The 18,749-nt window shown below is 40.7% G+C and overlaps 1 protein-coding gene across 1 annotated transcript in view; it reads right to left on the bottom strand.

The window, feature by feature from the left end:
* The window catches only part of MAP4K4 (mitogen-activated protein kinase kinase kinase kinase 4), a 3,343,981-nt gene that overhangs the window by 1,553,980 nt on the left and 1,771,252 nt on the right, over nt 1-18,749 (bottom strand). Inside the window, exon 19 of the mRNA XM_044071965.1 lies at nt 17,900-18,006. Coding sequence (XP_043927900.1) covers nt 17,900-18,006 — 107 coding nt within the window. The remainder of the gene's footprint in view (nt 1-17,899; nt 18,007-18,749) is intronic.

The raw sequence follows: 18,749 nt of genomic DNA on the forward strand, positions 1-18,749 counted from the left end.
GTATGCAGTATCATTTCTTCCTGATTTTTAGGTTTTGGGTAGAAAACTGGGATGGCTTGATTCATAGTAAAACCCTGAAACCACTTTGGGCATAAAAGAAGAATGTGTTCTCTATATGATCTCATTTCTGTGGAATATGAGATAAGGTTCACTCACCTTGAGAGACAGTATCTCAGACACTCTTCTTGCAGATGTCAGAGTAATGATGAGTTCAGTTTTCCAAGTCAAGAACCTTAAATCACCCTGATGAGCAAGTTCAAAAGGAGACTGTCAACTTTTCCAGCTCAAAGTTGGAATCCCAAGGAGGAGCAACTTGTTAATGAGGAGGTTTCAGGTGTAAGACTCTTTTCTGAAACTGCTTTACCACAGAGAGGAAAGAGGAGGCTCCATGAGCAGGTGTGGTAAAACAGCTGAAAAGTGAACCATTATAAAGGAATAAGAGAGGCAGAGAATAGTAACTCACACAAATATTTGAGCACCATTTGTATAAAACATCTGACAGACCGCTGATTATTCGCTAGGCACCACTGCTTCCACTTACCACTACAGATTTTCTAGTAGCAGGTTTTCTTGTGTCCTTTACTACCTGCTGCAGTTTGGCTATCCAAAGGGAGTACAATGCTAATGCAGGATACAGAAAAAGCATGGAAAGAAAGGCCAAAATATAAAACACCACAGTATATTGAAAACTTCAGAATGCTTTGCAGTCTTACTAAAAAAGCAAGTTAATGAAGACAAAAAACTATACTGTAATAACTTTCGGAATAATAAACACAATCCTAAAAAAAATTCTAGACATCCATTAAAGAAATCTTGTATCCCGTAAATTCAACCTAACCCCTCTTCCAATAACTCAGCACTTGAAACCACAATGCAATTCAACTTTTATTTCATAGATTGTATAGCATCTCTAACAAAGGATTCCCCGACGTCTAATCCTTACAATGCCCAGCAACCGTGTATCACCACATCCACTTTCAAACCTGTGCCCACATGCTATACAAAAATACTACTAAACTAAAAAAAATAAAAAAATAAAATCAAGAAATTAAGTTCCTAAAAGGTATCAGAACTGAATCATGCAGGCAGTCAGTCTAAGTTGAGACTGGGGTGCTTCAAGCTTCCCATCTTAAGTGAGTAGATCCACTCTGTAAAGACCTTTAGGTGATGTACCCAGACATATCCTCTCAACACAGTAGCAGCAGCTCCAGACAGTATCTGGACCATCATACACACTCTTCACAGCATGTTTGGAAACGTGTGACAAGACAAAAACAATGGGAATCAAAAAGTAGCTACTTTTTGTAAGAAGTGTGGTGGAAAATTCCCTCAGACTGTTCATATAACAAAGCATGAGCTTCCTCATGTATGCCTGAGGACTGAACATTGTCTTACCTAGGCACTCCAACATATTACCTTCTTTATCACTTGAAGGATTAGCTCAGATCAATATATTGCCAGCAGGCAAAGCAGTACATACAGCTGCTGGATATGATCTAATTTGAGAGAAAACACATTTATTAGTCTAAGGTACTTTATACATTTTATCTGCCTTTTTAGGGACTGACTGCTGGGTATCAGGATAATTACAGACAGCATTTAACACATCCTCCAAGGCTATCTGTATAGGAGGGGCCTCATTTCAGGAAGAGCATCCATTTCTTCTCACAAAAATATTTCACTCATCCTGGCTATGGTCTGATTAAAAGAAAATTCCTCTACAGAAGGTTAAGAATTAATATTTTCCTCTTAATCTGAGGACTGGATGTATGAAACTTTAGTAGAAGCTACCCCATTCTTGGCCATCATCAGAATAATCAGACCCTGTTTCCTCAGGGATTTATTTACAGGGGATGCCCATCTGTGATGGCTTCTGGACACTGGGATTCAGTCTTTAATACATAACCAGCTAAGGCAAGGAAATCATCTTTATCCACTATCACTTCTTGTTTTAAACAATGTTTAATCTTTTGTTTTCTTTTACAGGAGTTCCTGTGGAAGAAGACATGTAGGAGGGAGATCTGACTCTGTGGAAGAAGACATGTAGAAGGGAGATCTGACTCGGTCTAATGGTCTCTTGCTGTGGCTATCCTGTAAAAAACCTCCCAGAGTATCTCCCACCTCTATACAAGATGATTATCCTGCGACTGGGATTGGACATGGAAATAGTCAGAGAACACGTAACTGATCCCCAGTTCATAGTAGCCAACAGGACTACAGCACAGGAAGCCAGAGAGTTGACTGACAGCTATGAGAAACAACCAACAGCACTACAGGTTCACCCATTATTGTCTGAGGCATAAATCGAGTCCACAACACCAGCAATGGTTCCTTGTCAAGTACTTTACCCTTTCTAGGGACAGCGGGAGTGGCACCTCCAAGAACAGAGTATGTAGCTGAGGAGTAGATGCCAAAAGTGGAAAGCATGACTGGAACGAGTCAGTCATAAAGTAAGTTGTCACAGTGTGTCTACACTTATACTCACACTTACTATTACAGCCCCTTCACAAAGCAGAAGCACAAGCAGCACACAAATTCCCTGTTAGTCTTCCTTTTAAAGTTGAAAGTACAGTGAAAGAAAAAAAAAATAGCAGGTAGAGGTTGTCAAGAGGTGAAAAGCACTACACTAATAAAACACATTCCTGCCCATCCCAAAGTTAAACTTTTAGTCACAAAACAAAGCTTACAGAAGCAGTCCTTATATTTCCCCAGTGTGTTTTTTTTTTATAGCTAACTGGGGCTAACAGCAGTCCTTAAAAGGAAACTTCCGATATCAATAAAATACTGTGTTTCTTTATCTTTTAGTCAGAAACTAAATTTAAATAGAATTTTCTTAACAGGTCAACAAGTTCTGTGAGCAAGGGTTCTCCAAAAGGGACTTGTCTGCCAGAAACAAAGCTTTTAGCCAACTGCTGCTGCTGTGAAGCCTCTGAGCAGCTTCATGTGGCAGCAAGAAAGTACTGAAGAAATCTTCACTGACAACTGATTTTCCTCATGGGGCAAGGCAATCAGCAATCAGAATGATGGTGTGGGTGGGAGCCAGAGTATTGTGTAGCTGTACAGTTATTTCCCCGGCAATGAAGCAATCCATATAGCCTAAACGCTACTGCAGTAGTGGGAACAATGAATATCAATGTTTTGAACTAGATTCTTGTCAAATAGCAAAGATTGTTGACAGCTTTGAAGAGAGTCTGCAAAAAGAAGGCAATCTTCTAAATATGGAAAAATATGAATGCTTTCCAGTGTGCAAAAAGCAGCTACTGGTACCAGACAATAAATATTTCTGGAGTCATGAAAAGACCAAAGAGTAGAGACATGAATTGAAAATAAGAGCCACAAACAGAAAAACTTAAATGCCATCTGAAGTTTCTGCGAAGGGGTATGTAATAACAGGTGTCTTTTAGATATAGAATCATTATAAAAAACAGAGGGGAAATCAGAGGAAACAGGAGACTGGAGGGCGAGAACTTTGAACCTTTTTACATACAGGTTTAACAAAGACAGGTCCATTGCAGGTCTTGAAGTTCCCTCAGTTGTGGGCACTAGGAAAATTACTGAATAAAATCATTTTTCTTTGTGGGAATATGGTTCGAGTTCTATGACTCCCTGAGATAAAATATGAGAAATAACAGGGAAGAGATGGGCTTGATTTTCTGTGAGTCGAACATCATCTAGGTTTGGAGGGAGAGTGTTCCACTGTCACTTAAATCTGTTCTAGCTACACTACAACACCAGTGAGTCTGCTGTAATGAGATTTCAGAGGGGAAGAGAGAAACTTGGCCTACAAAGTATAAAAAGATGGCCAGAAAGGAGGCTAGAAAAAGAAGACGGGCATTTTTCTTGGACTGTCAAACTGTGCAGAACCACCACTTTTTTTGTTTAAATTGCCCCACCATTGTTTCTTGTACTATTGCTTTGCCAACTTTGGTGGGATTGTTTAAAACGTTTTCCTTAGAAGGTTCCCGGAACTGGAAGGGTTATTCCTGATAAACGGAGGAAAGGAAAATTAAAGTCTGACCCCAGTTTGCTCCTCTCACCAAATATTTTCAAAGCTTCAACTGAAAAAGTACCAAACAGTATACTTCCTTGTCCAATGGAGCCCGGGAACAACCGCCCCATTAGCCTGACGAGCCTCGTCTGCAAGGCCATGGAGCGTATCCTCATGGAACTCCTAAACAAAGACATTGGAGATCTCCAAACCCTGGACCCCACACAGTTTGGGTTTGTAAACGGCAGATCATGTCTCCTAAACCTGACGGACTTCTTTGAAGAAGTCACCAAAGCCATAGATGAGGGTAAGGTAGCTCACACAGCCTATCTAGATCTCACCAAGGCATTCAACACCATCCCCCACTCTGGAATTATAGATAAACTCACTAAACTAGGTATAAATCCCTATGTTACAAGATGGGTTGCCAACTGGTTTACTGAAAGAACCCACACTGTGAAAGTAGCAGCCTCCAAATCAGACTTCAGACCAGTGACAAGTGGAGTACCACAGGGTTCAGTCCTGGGTCCTCTCCTGTTTGGTATCTACTTCTCTTAAGTACAGGCTAACACAGAAGGTCTTTGGCTAACTAAATTCGCAGATGACTGCAAACTAGGAGCCATAATTGATACTCCTAACGATGTGGACATCCTACAAAAGGGCCTCACTGCGACAGATGCCTGGTGTCAAAGACATGGTCTCGAGCTCAATGCCAAAAAGTGCATTGTCATCCCCTTTGGTAAAAATTCTGTACCCATGAACTACCACATAGGCATATGTGTCATATCTAACACCGAAAGTGTGATAAGAGACCTTGGAACACAGGTGGACAGTAGTCTCTCCTTTGATAATCACATTGCCAAAGTGGTCAGAAAATCCTTCTACGTGGCACACCTCATCACAAAAGGTTTCTCATCCAGAAAAAAAGAGGTCATTGTTCACCTCTACTCATCACTCATTAGACCCATTATAGAGTACAACGCCCCTTTTGCTATGTACCTTACAAGACATCTACAACTGGAAAGGCTGCAAAAATACCTCACAAAGAGGATTACTGGCCTCAAACAGATGCCTTACGCAGACCGTCTCAAAAAACTCCAGCTTTACTCCGTCACATATCTTCTACTCAGAGGCGATCTCTGCATAACATACAAAGCTATGTCAAACCCAGAGCTGTTGGACATGCTCCACTTAAAGAAATCCCAATCCCTCCAAGCTACACACTCTAGGGACCTAAACCTTGTCACCACAATAAACAGAACATGCTGGAGGGATAGATTCCTGTCCCAGAGACTTCCCATACTCTGGAACAGACTACCTATCTATGTCAAACAGAGCTCCTCATTAGCACTCCAAGAAAAATCTTGATGATTGGATGGGTAATAGGAAATTCACCCCGGGGATAACTTCTGTGGTTCTGCTTGACAGGGGCACAGGAAAATAATTTTCTTGAGTGGTGAAAGCCAGGGTACATTTTTGGCTAGGCTTGTATAGGCCCTAGGGCCAATCGCCTAGTACCTACCTATTAACCTATTTAGAATTTGTGACTCAACATCCTCAGTCATAGGCTTAAGTTTAAACTATGCATATCTGCACATAACTGATCACATTCCAGCTTCACAGGATACTGCATCAGCAGCATCACATTATCAATTTATAGAATGCTTAGTGACAAGAATAAGAAGAGATTGTACTGATAAGGGAGGATTTAATGTTGTGTAATGGTGACGGTAAATCTGCAAGTACTTTGTTGATGTCAGCAAAGGATGCTACAAAACATTTTGCCATGTCAATCTGACCGTCCTAAAAGAAAGGGTAAAGGAAATATAAACTTTCTTCAAAAACCTGTCAAATTCTCGTCCATCCTCATCAGAAGGCACAGCATAACTAGGAATAAGATGTTTAGAACTAGCATCCTTGGTTAAGCAAATCACAGATGGATCAGTCAATGGGTTGTGAAAAAGGAATTTATAGGTCTGTGGCACTTTATACAGCTCATCAAACTTTTTAGGTGCAGGGGGCTGAATATCAGGTTAAGTAAATGCTACATTAAAGGCATCTTCAAAGCACATATTATAGGAGGGGTGGACAAAAACATAGGGGTTTCTACCACGGGAGACTAATATCTTTACTGGGTTTCAGAAATCTCTTACTACTAGAAGTAGTCCTTTGTTCTACTAATTATGTCTGAAAATGAATTTTTTTCTACTGGAGAATCTGAAGAAATGTTTTTTTTTTCCAACTCTTCACTCTAAAGAATACGGGAAGACACCTGGGGGCAGAGTCCATAAAAGTCTCTTCGATGTCAAACTGAGTTACTTCAGAAGACAGAAACCTACTTTCTAGATGGGAAGAAGCAGGGGAAGCAGACTGCAAGGGCTGAAAGGCATTTGAAAGACCTTTAACAAAAGAATACTATTCTTCTCAAACTCTTAACATTTAGTTGGAGGATTAAAAAGTACAGTTTTGTACCTACCATAAATGTAGATGTCCGAGAGGTATGCATCTGCAGTCCTAACAAATGGGTTGTCCTGGCCTCAGGCAGCCCTTCGGTCGGCCGGATTCCAAAGTCTGGGTCTGGCCTCGGCTGATGTCGCACTTCACCCGACGTCATAGCTGCAGTTCAGCGGGTATAAAGGCATCAGCCGACGCCATTTTCCTCAGTGTTTCTTGCCCCAGATGCCAGGTGCCCTCTAGGAAGGCTAAATTTGGATAAATGCAAATGTTTCCAAACAATAGAGAGCAAATAGAAATAAACAAGTATATACATATATACAAACAAATACACCATAATAGATTCCCCCAGCTAGCTACAAGATGGGCAAATACCCTAGGAGTACCACAGAGGGGAAGGAAGGTGGGTAATCCTGACTGCAGATGCATACCTCTCGGACATCTACATTTATGGTAGGTACAAAACTGTACTATGTCCTTCAAGGATGCATCTGCAGTCCTAACAAATGGGTAGAATACCATAGCCAAACTGGGAGAGGAGGTAATAATTAGATTATGGTGTAGTTAAGATCCCTTGCAAAACAGCAGTGGCAAAACCTGCTCGGGATCTGGAGTATAAGGGTAGATTATAATGCTTGGCAAATGTATGCACGGAGCTCCAAGTAGCAGCCTCTAAAATGTCTTTGGTAGCCACTCCTCGTAAAAAAGCTGTAGTAGTGGCTGTAGCCCTTGTGGAGTGAGGTCTGATATTTTCTGGAGTTGTCTTTCCATGGTAAGAGTAACAAAATCTAATGCAATTTCCTATCCTCTTTGAGATTGTCTGTTTTGAAATTGCTTTTCCTTCCATTCCTGTTGCATATGCTACCAGTAGCTGGTCAGTTTTTCTATTGCTCTTGGTTCTGTCCAGGTAGTAGCGCAATTGCCTATGTACATCCAAGGTATGTAATAATCTTTCTCCCCTGTTCTGTGGGTTGGGGAAGAATGTAGGTAGGTGGATAGCTTGGTTTAGAGATACCCTGGAGACCACCTTTGGCATAAAAGTAGGATTAGTTCTCATGGACACTATCTTGATGGAAGATAAGGAAGGGCTGTACTGCCATTAATGCCTGTAATTCAGAAACCCTTCTTGCTGAAGTGATTGCAAAAGCAGGAAAGCAGTTTTCCATGATAAATACTGTAATTCTGCTGTTGCTGCTGGTTCAAAAGGAGGGAGTGTCAACTTTTCCAGCACAAAGTTCAAGTCCCATGCGGGCAATGGTGGCTTCCTTGGTGGCTTTACATTTTTAATTCCTCTCAGAAACTGCCTGAGTAGAGGATGAGAGAAGACTGGAGGGTCCATGTTGTATTCTGCTGAAATAGCTGATGCATGAATCTTAATGGAAGAATAGGACAGGCCATTGTGGAAAAGTTCTGCCAAGTATTCCAGGATGTTAGCTATGTTTACCAGTGACACATCTTCTCCTTTAGCTGCACTCCAAATGAGATATCTTTTCCATTTTGCTGAATAAGTTTTCCTTGTTGAGGGTCTGCGAGCCTCCAAGATAATGTCTTTAACCCTTTGAGATAAATCTGGGTTATTTTGTCTTATGCAATGTTCCAGGCAGCTAGCTGCAACGTTTTCAAGTTTGGATGCAGGGTTTTGAAGTTGTTCTGTGTTAGCAGTAAGGGAACTAGGGGCAGAGGCCATATTTGTTCCCGAGACATACTCCTCAGTAATGGGTACCAATGCTGCCTCGGCCAGTCTGGAGCTATCAGGATGATCCTTGGGCGGTCTTCTTTGCTCTTCAATAGCACCTTGTGCATCAAAGGAAGAGGTGGGAATGCATATGCTGTCAGGTTTTCCCAACTGAAAGATAGGGAGTCCACCTTCCAAGCCAGAGGGTGGTATGTCCTTGTGCAGAATTTTTTCAATTGGTGGTTGTGTGGGGATGCGAATAAGTCTATTTCTGGTAGTCGCCATTTCCTTGTAATGGATTTGAAGATGTCTGGATGCAGCATCCATTCGTGGGCATCCGTGGTAGTTCTGCTTAGGATGTCTGCTAGTATATTTTCTTTTCCTGGTACAAATATTGCCTGGAGCTGAATGTTGAAGCTCAGGGCCACATTCCAGAGGTCCATTGCCATCCGGCATAGAGGGTATGAATGTGTGCCTCCCTGTTTGTTGATGTACCACATAACTGTGGTGTTGTCCGTCCTTATCAGCAATTGACCCTGTTGAAGAAACGGTCTGAATGTCTGAATTGCCAGTTTTACTGCCAGCATCTCCTTTTGATTTGTGTAGGTTCAGCTGGTCTTGAGTCCATAAGCCTTGTATGCACTTGTCCAGCATGTGTGCCCCCCAACCGAGGTCTGAGGCGTCCGTGGTGATAGTCTGGCTTGGTTGAGGGCTGTGGAAGGGCAGTCCTTTGTTCAATTGACAGGCCTGAGCCCACCATTGGAATTCTTGTTTCAGGCATGGAATTATTGGAATTTGGGTTTCTAGGCTGTGCTTGTGCTGAGGCCATAAATTCCTTAGGTACCATTGCAACTTCCTCATATGTAGTCTGGCATGTGGAATCAATATTATGCAGGATGCCATGTAACCCAGGGCTTGCAGGACTTTCCTTGCTGTTAGCTGGTTCTGCGTTGTTAATGCCATGAAATAGGGAGGAAGGTGCTTCTGCTTTTCTGCTGTGAGGGATGCCATTTGATTTGATGTGTCCAGTTCTGCACCCAAGAAAGTTATCCTCTGGGATGGTATCAGCCTTGACTTTTTTATATTGACTGTATATCCCAGGGCTTGTAGCAGATGAATGACCTTTTTCAAATCTTTTGCTAATTTGTTTTTGTTGTCCGCTTGTAACAGGCAGTCGTCCAGGTAAGGGTAAATTTGAATTCCCTGAAGCCTGCAATGAGCAATTACTGATGCCAGGCATTTCGTGAATACTCTGGGCGCAGTAGATAAGCCAAAGGGCAATGCTGAGAATTGATAATGCTCTGATCCTGTAAGAAATCTGAGGTATCTTCTGCAATTTGGTCGTATGGGGACGTGCAGGTATGCCTCCTTGAGATCTAGAGTTACCAGCCAAGACTCCTTGCCCAGCATGGGAAGAAGCTGCTGTAGGGTCAGCATCTTGAATTTTGGAACAATGAGATATATGTTCAGAGTGGACAGGTCTAGAATAGGTCTCCATTGGTTTTCTTTTCTTGGCACCAGGAAAAGTCTGGAGTAAAATCCTTGCCCTTGTTCCATAGACGGTACCTTTTCTATAGCTCTCATCCTTATTAAGTTGTCTATTTGTTCTAGAGCTTTTGTCTTTTGATTTGGAGGTAGGTTTGGCATTCCTCTCTTCCTTGGTAGAGTATGGAAGTGAAACCTGTAACCTTTGTCTATTGTCTGTAAAATCCATTTGTCTCCTGTGATGTAATGCCAGTTTACTGAAAATAAGGCTAGCTTTCCACCTAAGGGTGCATCTAATTGTTCCCTGGTAGGCAGTCTCAGAGCCAAGTCACTGTGATTGTCCTGTGGAAGTGGTAGTGGCTGGATCTGTGGCAGTACTTTGCTGGTTGTTAGGCTGCCATTGACGTCCCCTGTAGGCACCTCTGGATTGACCCCTGCCTCTTGGGCGCCTATTCCTGCCTCTCTGTGCTCTGGTGGTGTCTGGAAAGGACCAATTCTTGGAAGGCCAGTTCCTACTAAACCTTGGAGGCTGGACCTGTAAGAAATCCTTGACTGTCTGGACAGATTTTGCTTTCTCTTCCACCTTCTTCAGCACCTGCTGTGCAGGTGAGCCAAACAAATTATGCTTATCCATGGGAGCATCTAGGAGCTTTGATTTTACATGGTCTGGTAAGGACTGCTCTTTTAACCATGCATGCCTTCTGATCACTGTACCAGTCATAGCTGATCTAAAGGAAGCCTCCAGTGTATCATAGCCGCATTTTAAGGAATGATTACTGACCTGCTGTATGTTATGTACCATTTCCTGAAGAGACTTTTTGTCTAATGGTTCAGGCAAGGACAGTTTTTTAGTTAACTGGTCTAACAAATTCCTGATACTGAATCATGTGGAATTGACAGTTTAAGGCCCTAGCCGAAAGAGTAGCAGAAGTATAAACTTTTTTACCCCATCTCTCTAAGGCCCTAGATTCCCTTTCAGAGGGGAGGGGGTTTTTGGCAGAGGTAGCTGCTACAGCCTTGGGTCCCTGTGAAATAGTTTCAGGATCTGCAAAAGGAGCCTTATACAAATGATAATGTGTGTCCGGAACCCTGTAGTACCTATCGGGCTTAGCAGGGGCCGGAGGAAGTGAATCAGGGGCAGTACAAGCATCATTAAATGCATCATCCACAACAGTAAGTACTGGAGGAATGGCTAAAGGCCTATGCTGTGGCAAATGCAAAAGGTCCTAAGCCTTTTCCTAGAGTCTGAAAAATCCTGGCCCTGCCATTGAAATTGTTCCCTCATAGCATGCAAGGTTTCCCCAAAAGAAAATTCCTCAGGCGGAGAGGCAGAAGGAATGGAGTCTTCTGCATCAGAGTCCTCATAAGGAGAATAAGGGCCTTCTGGAGGGTTTGTATTTTCTGAATCATCAGAAGAGTAATCTGAAGGAACTGGCTCAGGGGGCTCTGCTCTAGGCCTCTTCTCTGGAGGTGGGTGAGAGGCCCTGTCAGGGTGCGGTTGGGATCCCATGATCAAAGAAATGAGATCCTCTGCTAGACTAAGCATTTGAGTACTAGAGCTAGGCCTGTGAGAGGGGGTCTTAATAGGCACAGTCTTGGTTGATTTTGCTGCTTTAGCCCTGGCAAAAGCCTTAATCGACATGGATGCAGGGGGCCTAGCAGCTCCACGTGCAGGAGTGGATATATCTAAAGGGATAGTATCAGATAAATCCTGTGAACCTGTAAGAGCAGGTGGAATTTCAGTAGCAGATTCAGCCATGCTGGATGAGGCCTCGGTGGGAGGCAAGCTTTCGGCCGAAGGAAGAACCGAGGGCTCGGTTTCAGCCGAAACCGAGACACTCGCGGTTGACTTAACCGCGGTTTCGGCCGAAACCACGGACCGCGAGTGTCGGTCCTTTTCCTTGCGCTTTTTAGCTAATTGTGAAGTCGGAGTTTCCGACGGCATGTTGTAAGCAAAAGCGGAGCCGAAAAAGTCCTCAGCAAATTCCGACCGACGTCTAAGTGTCCGTCGGTTGAAAGAAGCACAGGCTAGACAGGCTGCTACGTCGTGGTCTGGGCCTAAACAAGGTAGGCAGTAAGAGTGGAAATCTTTATGAGGTATTTGTTTCCCACAAGTTAAACAGTTATTCACTTTTTCTGACATCGGCTGAGGCAAGAAAGAGTCCCCAACGGGGTACTTAGCTTTTTAGAAGTCTTCGGTAGTAGCAATCTCTGGTTCTGACCGACCGGCACTTGCAAACAGCTTCTGCTTCGGGCGCCATGCAGCAAGAAAGACTGAGGAAAATGGCGTCAGCTGATGCCTTTATACCCGCTGAACTGCAGCTATGACGTCGGGTGAAGTGCGACATCAGCCGAGGCCAGACACAGACTTTGGAATCCGGCCGACCGAAGGGCTGCCTGAGGCCAGGACAACCCATTTGTTAGGACTGCAGATGCATCCTTGAAGGACATCATGCTTTGCTCTTTCTTTCTTTTTAGGAAGTATTCAAAGTCAAGGCACTTAAATACGACCGCCTGGCACTTCCTCCCCTACCAACACCTGAGGAAAGCCATCTGACACTTCGGAAATCATTAAGCACAGTTCTTCCTTTTTGTTGACAGGCCCACGTCTGGCCCAGAAGTGATCCTAGACTCATGACACTTAGTGGTATCCTTAGAAACAGTACTAGAGAGGTTAAAAGGAAAAGATCGACACTACCAAGTGCTTCAAATGGGCCACAGTAGTGTCATACATCAAGGGCTGGTGGAGAGAGGGTGAAGAAAAGCCACTTCAGGCATCTCTCTCTCTCTTTTTTTAAGGAGCTGAAGGGGATACCTCTGAGGATCCAGTACCAGAGTACAACATTTTGTTAGCACCTTAGGCAACTGGTAAACATCAAGGGAGTCAAAGGATCTTTGTAAGGATTTGTCTTCCACAAATACACTTTCCTTTTCTCCAATATATATAAGTAACAGTAAATAGCTCTCTAAGAAAATAATGCAAGGAAAGTCCCCAAAGGGTAGTTTACTTATCCAAAAAAAAAAAAAAAAAAAAACTGTACAGGCCGACTGCTAAACCACTGAAGACAAAGTGAAGACATAATCTGACTGAAATCTTTAATGCCAAAGCTCTGAGTTTTGTTCTACTATGTCTAATTTTATACAAGCATGTCCATGAGCTTCCACTGATGCACTATGCCGATGGAAGGTGCTCAAAAGCTTTCATATACTGGCTAGATGTTTCATCCTTGGCAGGATATGTCCCATTCAGTCATGTACTACTACAGCAGTGATCTAAAGATGGAAATCTGCTGTTAACAAGCCATGGTGGACAAAAAGCTCAAAAGCTTTCATATACTAGCTAGATGTTTCATCCTTGGCAGGATATGTCCCATTCAGTCATGTACTACTACAGCAGTGATCTAAAGATGGAAATCTGCTGTTAACAAGCCTTGCTGGACAAAACAGAGCCATCTGATGTCTCAGAATCTGCAATATTGTGCCTAGGCTCATACAACAGGTAGTCAAACAATTGACTGGCTTCCTGGTGCAGATCAGGACACAGTATTTACACCTTAGACTTGTACAATGAAGAATAGTAAAGCAATTGCTACAATATCTCTAGTTATCTAGTTAATTCTGCACCACTGCAGCCACAAACCATTCCAGTTAGACATGCCCACTCATTTGGTCCCTGCGGCATCCCCTACACACTCACATTTGCTCTGAAGAAATCAGCAGTACCTGTTAAAATATCACTCAAAATAGCATGAATAAAAGAGAAAAAACATTTAAAAATAAAGTCCAGAGAAAATACTAGAATGAGCAAACAATATTTTGATTTTAAAAAGTTGCTTATCAAGATAATATATGCTCCAAACCTGGCCATAAGAAAACAGCCAATACCTCTACTAGCAAAGATGCAATCCTATCAGCAGAAAGCGCTGATCCTGACAAAACTTTGGCAGAAGGGCAAAGTATTAAAAGCTGGAGACTGTATAGTCTTGAGGAAAATGATTATTCACTATACACCAGGGAGAAATAAATACATTTATTCCAGCAATCAGACAATGTCAAGTGACAGTTGTGAGATTCAAGCTGCTGTATCCAGATGTCTTCAGAATATTTTACCTAGGGAATCAAAGTTAATTTTTGATGCAAGACAGGCTAAGGAGGAAATACAAAGGTTTGGCCAACAAAAAGTGAGCCAACAAGCTGAAGGGGACTTTACATCTCATTACTCTGATAATAAAGTCCACAGAGAGAATTTGCCAGTGAAACTTTTCACTGTCCCAAAAAGAGAATGCTTTAGAGACTAAGAAAAGCACATGAGTTGACTACAAGAAATGGGAGCACCTTGGACTTGAACTGGAATCTGGAGTTCAGAGATGGAGATGAACAGGAAAACTACCAGCAACACAGAAATTGGAGAATAAATGTGAGACTGCAAAGCATCAATCACATACATGAAATATGGCTGTAAGAAAATGTGTTGAGAGGACTTAATTTCTGTTCCTAGGCAGTATTTTTAAGAAACTTTTCACAATATAAATTGCACATTTTATACTAAAGCATTCTTAGTTGTTCTTGTGTGTGATAAAGATACTAAAGTAAACAGATGCCTTTTTTTCTCTTTCTTCTTTTTAGTATTAAGAAATATAGGCATTACAAGGTAAAAAGAGATAAAATATGTGGTATGGGGTGGAAAAGTACATAGATCATAATATATATGAAGCTGATATGTTTACTCTTACTTTTGCACATGTGAATGTCTGGATTAAGATCCTTGGCTTAATATAAAAACAAGTTTTAAGTGGAAACGAGTAAATAAGAGAATGCTAAATATAATGAAAAAAACATTTCCTTTATCTTGTCTTTAAAAGATGGAGCCAAGCTGACTATAGGGAAATAAAATGCCAAAACACTGACTTCTTCAAGGCTAAAAATTGTTTTCTGAAAGCATGCAAGCTGTTTTTACATCTGGGAGGTAAATAAAGATCTACACACACACACACACACACACACACACACACACACATGTATGCACACACATTTTTACATATATCATTACATAAAACAGACACCAATTAGTGTTAAGTAGACAAAGAGGCAATAATGTGCATCTTAGCATGGACAACACCTCAATTTCACGTTAATTACGTCCTGTGTTTTTAGCTGTCTATTTGGGACAACTGTTCCTATAAGGAAGGTTTATACTTCATTATTTGAAGATGTACATAGTTTAATGTGTTTGTGTAAAAAATTAACCTGCCAAATATTAGTGGTTGCATGCATCAAGCTAGAAATAGATATTTTAAAAAGCTGCCATACACAATAGGTAGGAATAATGACTTCTTATCATAAAGACAACACTTTCCATATTATACTGGAATGTAAATGGTCACAAGTACAGACAACAAAAATGAAATCACATTAAGAAATGCAGATGCAAATAGCAATGCTGAATGAGACGTATCTGGCAAGAAATGAGCGTGTGAATTTGATAGAGGATTTCAAGATGGACATTCAGCAGAAAATCAGAGACAAATGAAAAGTGGATTACTTATTATTAATTACCAGGGGAGCTTCAACAGTGATAGAAGAGGGGGAAAAGAAAGTAATAGTTAAGGGCTACTGGCAAGGGATGAGGATTACACTGGTGTGTATTTATATGCAACCTAAGACTATTACGGAGCTTACAAAAATTGGGAGAAACAATCAGCTTTCAACAGAGCGCATTACTTACAGGTGGGACTATAATTTCATTTGAAACAATGAGGATGTATCTGGGGGCCCTTGAAGGGAAAATATAACAGAGGAGGGTAGATTTCTGAAGAAATTTAAGAAAATATTTGGTTTGAAAGATGTGACTTCAATTGAAGGAACTCAAAATTAGCCAGAAATTATACTTCACAGGAACATGCACACACAAATGAGAACTTTGACACACATCCAATAACTGATTTAGATCATGCACCAATAATTACTAACATAAAAATGCAGGGTGATGAAGCAAAGATGAGACACTGGCACTTCCAATCTAGCTGTTAGAGAGAGAGTAATTTAAAGATTGGGTAGTTGAAATAATTTGGGAGTTACTAAGAAAGATAGAAAGTACTCCAGAAGTTATAGCTACTCAGTGGGATAAAATGAAAGTGGAGTTTAAAAGTAAGGTAGAAATAAAATAAAGACAGACATGGTTAAGTAGTAATGAATTACTTAGAGGGGCTGAATATTACAAAATAAGGGGAATCTGACAGAACAAGAGGAGCAGCAATTGCAGAGTGCAAAAGAGAAAATAAGGGAGTATCTGGATAATATGCACGAGTTTAGAAAGATTACTGTTAAGCAACGGTTTCTTGGTAGCTCCAGATCACAAAACCTTTTGGCAAAACAACTTGGGCAACAGGAAGTAGAAAGTGTTGCTGCCAAACTTAGGGAGCCTATAACAAGGAAAAATAACCAGAGATCCTGTACAGGTACTGGATATTTCAGAAATTTTAAGAAAGTTTGCATAAAGCAGATATGTGGTGATATCAAGAAAAAGCAAAAATGGAAATATTTATGGAAGACAAATATGCCAAGGATAGAGGTAGATGAGGCTCAACAATTAACAGAAGAGGAGATAAAAATGTTGATGTGTAACCCCATCTGCAGGAAAGTCTCCAGGAATAGATGGTACACAAACAAAAGTTTGTAGTTAGGAGGGAAGAAATAAAAATAAATTTCAGATCTTGATCACCAAATGTATTTAAAAAGAGGAGAAGCACTAATATCCTGGCTGTTAATACCTAAATAATGTTAAGGTCCATCTGATCCAGGTTCATGTTTGCCCATGTAATCATGGTTTAAAACTGAATAGGTAATTATGGCTATAATGGCCAAAGGAATGGCAAAGGTGCTGCCAAGCTTGATAAACATGGATCAATGAGGTTTTGTGGAGGGGAGGCAAACGTCTGTCAACATTAACAGAATGAGCCAAACGAAAACAGAATGCAAGAAAATAATGTTGCTGTTGGGTCTTGATGTAGAGAAAGCATTCAACAGAGTAAGCTGGGATTTTATGAGTAGGGCAATAAAAACATTTGCATTTTTCTGATACAATAATACGGTTAATTAGGAAGACATATGACGGATAAAAGGTAAAATTCAAAGTGGGAGGGTGGTTCTCTGAGAAGGTGTTCCGAACACAGGAACCAGGCAGGGATGTCTTCTTCCCCCCTTGTTACTTGCGTTATATTTAAAACCACTGGCAATGAAAAGGTAATATTTATACCCCAAACAGACTGCAAATAATTTTTTTTAAGGTAGATGGCAAATGTTGGAGGTGTAATGGGGAAGAAAGAGGTACCAGGGGAACATATGTTTTCGTGTAATGACTTGGCAGACTTTAAAAATTCCCTACAGAGTCTTCTGTCAGGAATATTGGGACAGTAAATGAGTGTAACTAAGGAATGATTTTTTGAGATGGGAATCAGGATCTGAACTGCCTACAGATAAGTAAGGCCTTAAGTTTAATTCAGGCAGCTGGTAAAAAAGAAATTACTAGAAAATGGAAATCAAAATCTAAACAACCATTACATAAAGTAGTGAATACTGTTAACAGAAATAAAAAAGCAGGAAGTGTGATCTTTAGAAAAGGGTAGGAGTAAATTATATAGAAAAAGTAGAAATTATGGGAACACAAGCAAAAATGTTTTGGAGGAGGAATGAGGTTTAAGAGAAGACAGGAACTGAACAATCTATGTGATGCTGATGTGATTATACTGTATAAAACAATGCATGTGATGTACAATGTCTGTAAATGTGAACTTGTTAATATGGTTTAATTACTTTTATATGAATTTAAATTAGCCTTTGTCACAAGTGATAATTCAATAAGGGTGTTTAAATGTGCATGGTTACCAGAAATTAATGAAATGATGGAAGCAGATGTATAGTAATCCCTTACCAGTATTACAAATTAATCCATATTAAGAATGACAAAAGACTGCACATTTAAAATTTTTTAAGCCTCAAAAATTTTCTCCAACAAATAAGAAAAAAGTATAGACAATATTATCAATTTCTAATGGAGAGTCACCACCACCTTCAGGACTGAGTTTATTCTCTTTTTCAATGTTTTAAAACCAAACTTGAAAAAGTTGCATAAAGAAAATTCAAATTTCTGTTATATAATTTCAGCATGGATGTTTGTGTGTATTTTACAATGCATCTACACTACGGCAAACTGGCTTTCAAAATAAAAGCAGCACTTGTGGCACCCACTTCACAACATTAACTACATGAATTCAATGTAGTAGTATCTGGTTACTAACCTTGTGGAGTTTCTTTGACCAGTTTGATTGCTAGGCTGACTGCTACCTTGTAATGGCGAATCTCTTCGCGAAAGCACAGGAGATCTGGATGTTGTCCTTACAGGTACCTTAAAGCATACATACAGAAAAATGCTGAGTGAATGGAAACAAGGTGCTGAAGGACTTTAAGAGATGACTACCATAAATTAAAGGAAACAACTTGAACCCAACAATGCATAACACAGCAAGAGGAAGCGTCATGTCTTCCTAACATACAGAACACTGGCAAAAATTTATGGCAAACGTTTTAAAAACAGTTGCCCAAAAACTAATAAAGTAGAATAAGCAACCCTATCCACTAAATAATCAAGTACTCAATGCATCTACACTATGGCTTAGAGATTTGAACCAATATTTCAGAAGAAAACCAAGCACTTACTAAGTGATAACATTCACTTCCCTTCAGTGCTCATTACGTCACAGCTTGTACCATTCCTGAGCAACACTAAAATGTTTTTCTCAGCAAACAAAAGCTATACCCTTATCATAACCTCAGATCTTTAAGAATAACATCCTTACAGTTCAACCTCAGGAAGGGTCAGCTGTATGCAACACTCAAATGACACCTGTAAAACTCTCCCAAACTCAAACTCCTGCCTAGCATCCACATACTACAATTCTCATTATTCTCTTCAGAATGAGACTGCCTTAAATATAGTTAGGGACCAATGACTAAATTAGCACAGGGCTATTTCTCCAGGTCTTTTGGCAGGAAAGGATACTGTAAATGAACGTGGGACAGTAGGTGGGATTGCTGAAGTCGATGGATATGGCTCAAAGATGTACTTTGATGGCAAGTACACAGCTTGCA

The sequence above is a fragment of the Protopterus annectens genome, chromosome 5.part0 (genome assembly GCF_019279795.1).
Source record: "Protopterus annectens isolate FY-2018-M chromosome 5.part0, PAN1.0, whole genome shotgun sequence".
NCBI lineage: Eukaryota > Metazoa > Chordata > Ceratodontiformes > Protopteridae > Protopterus > Protopterus annectens.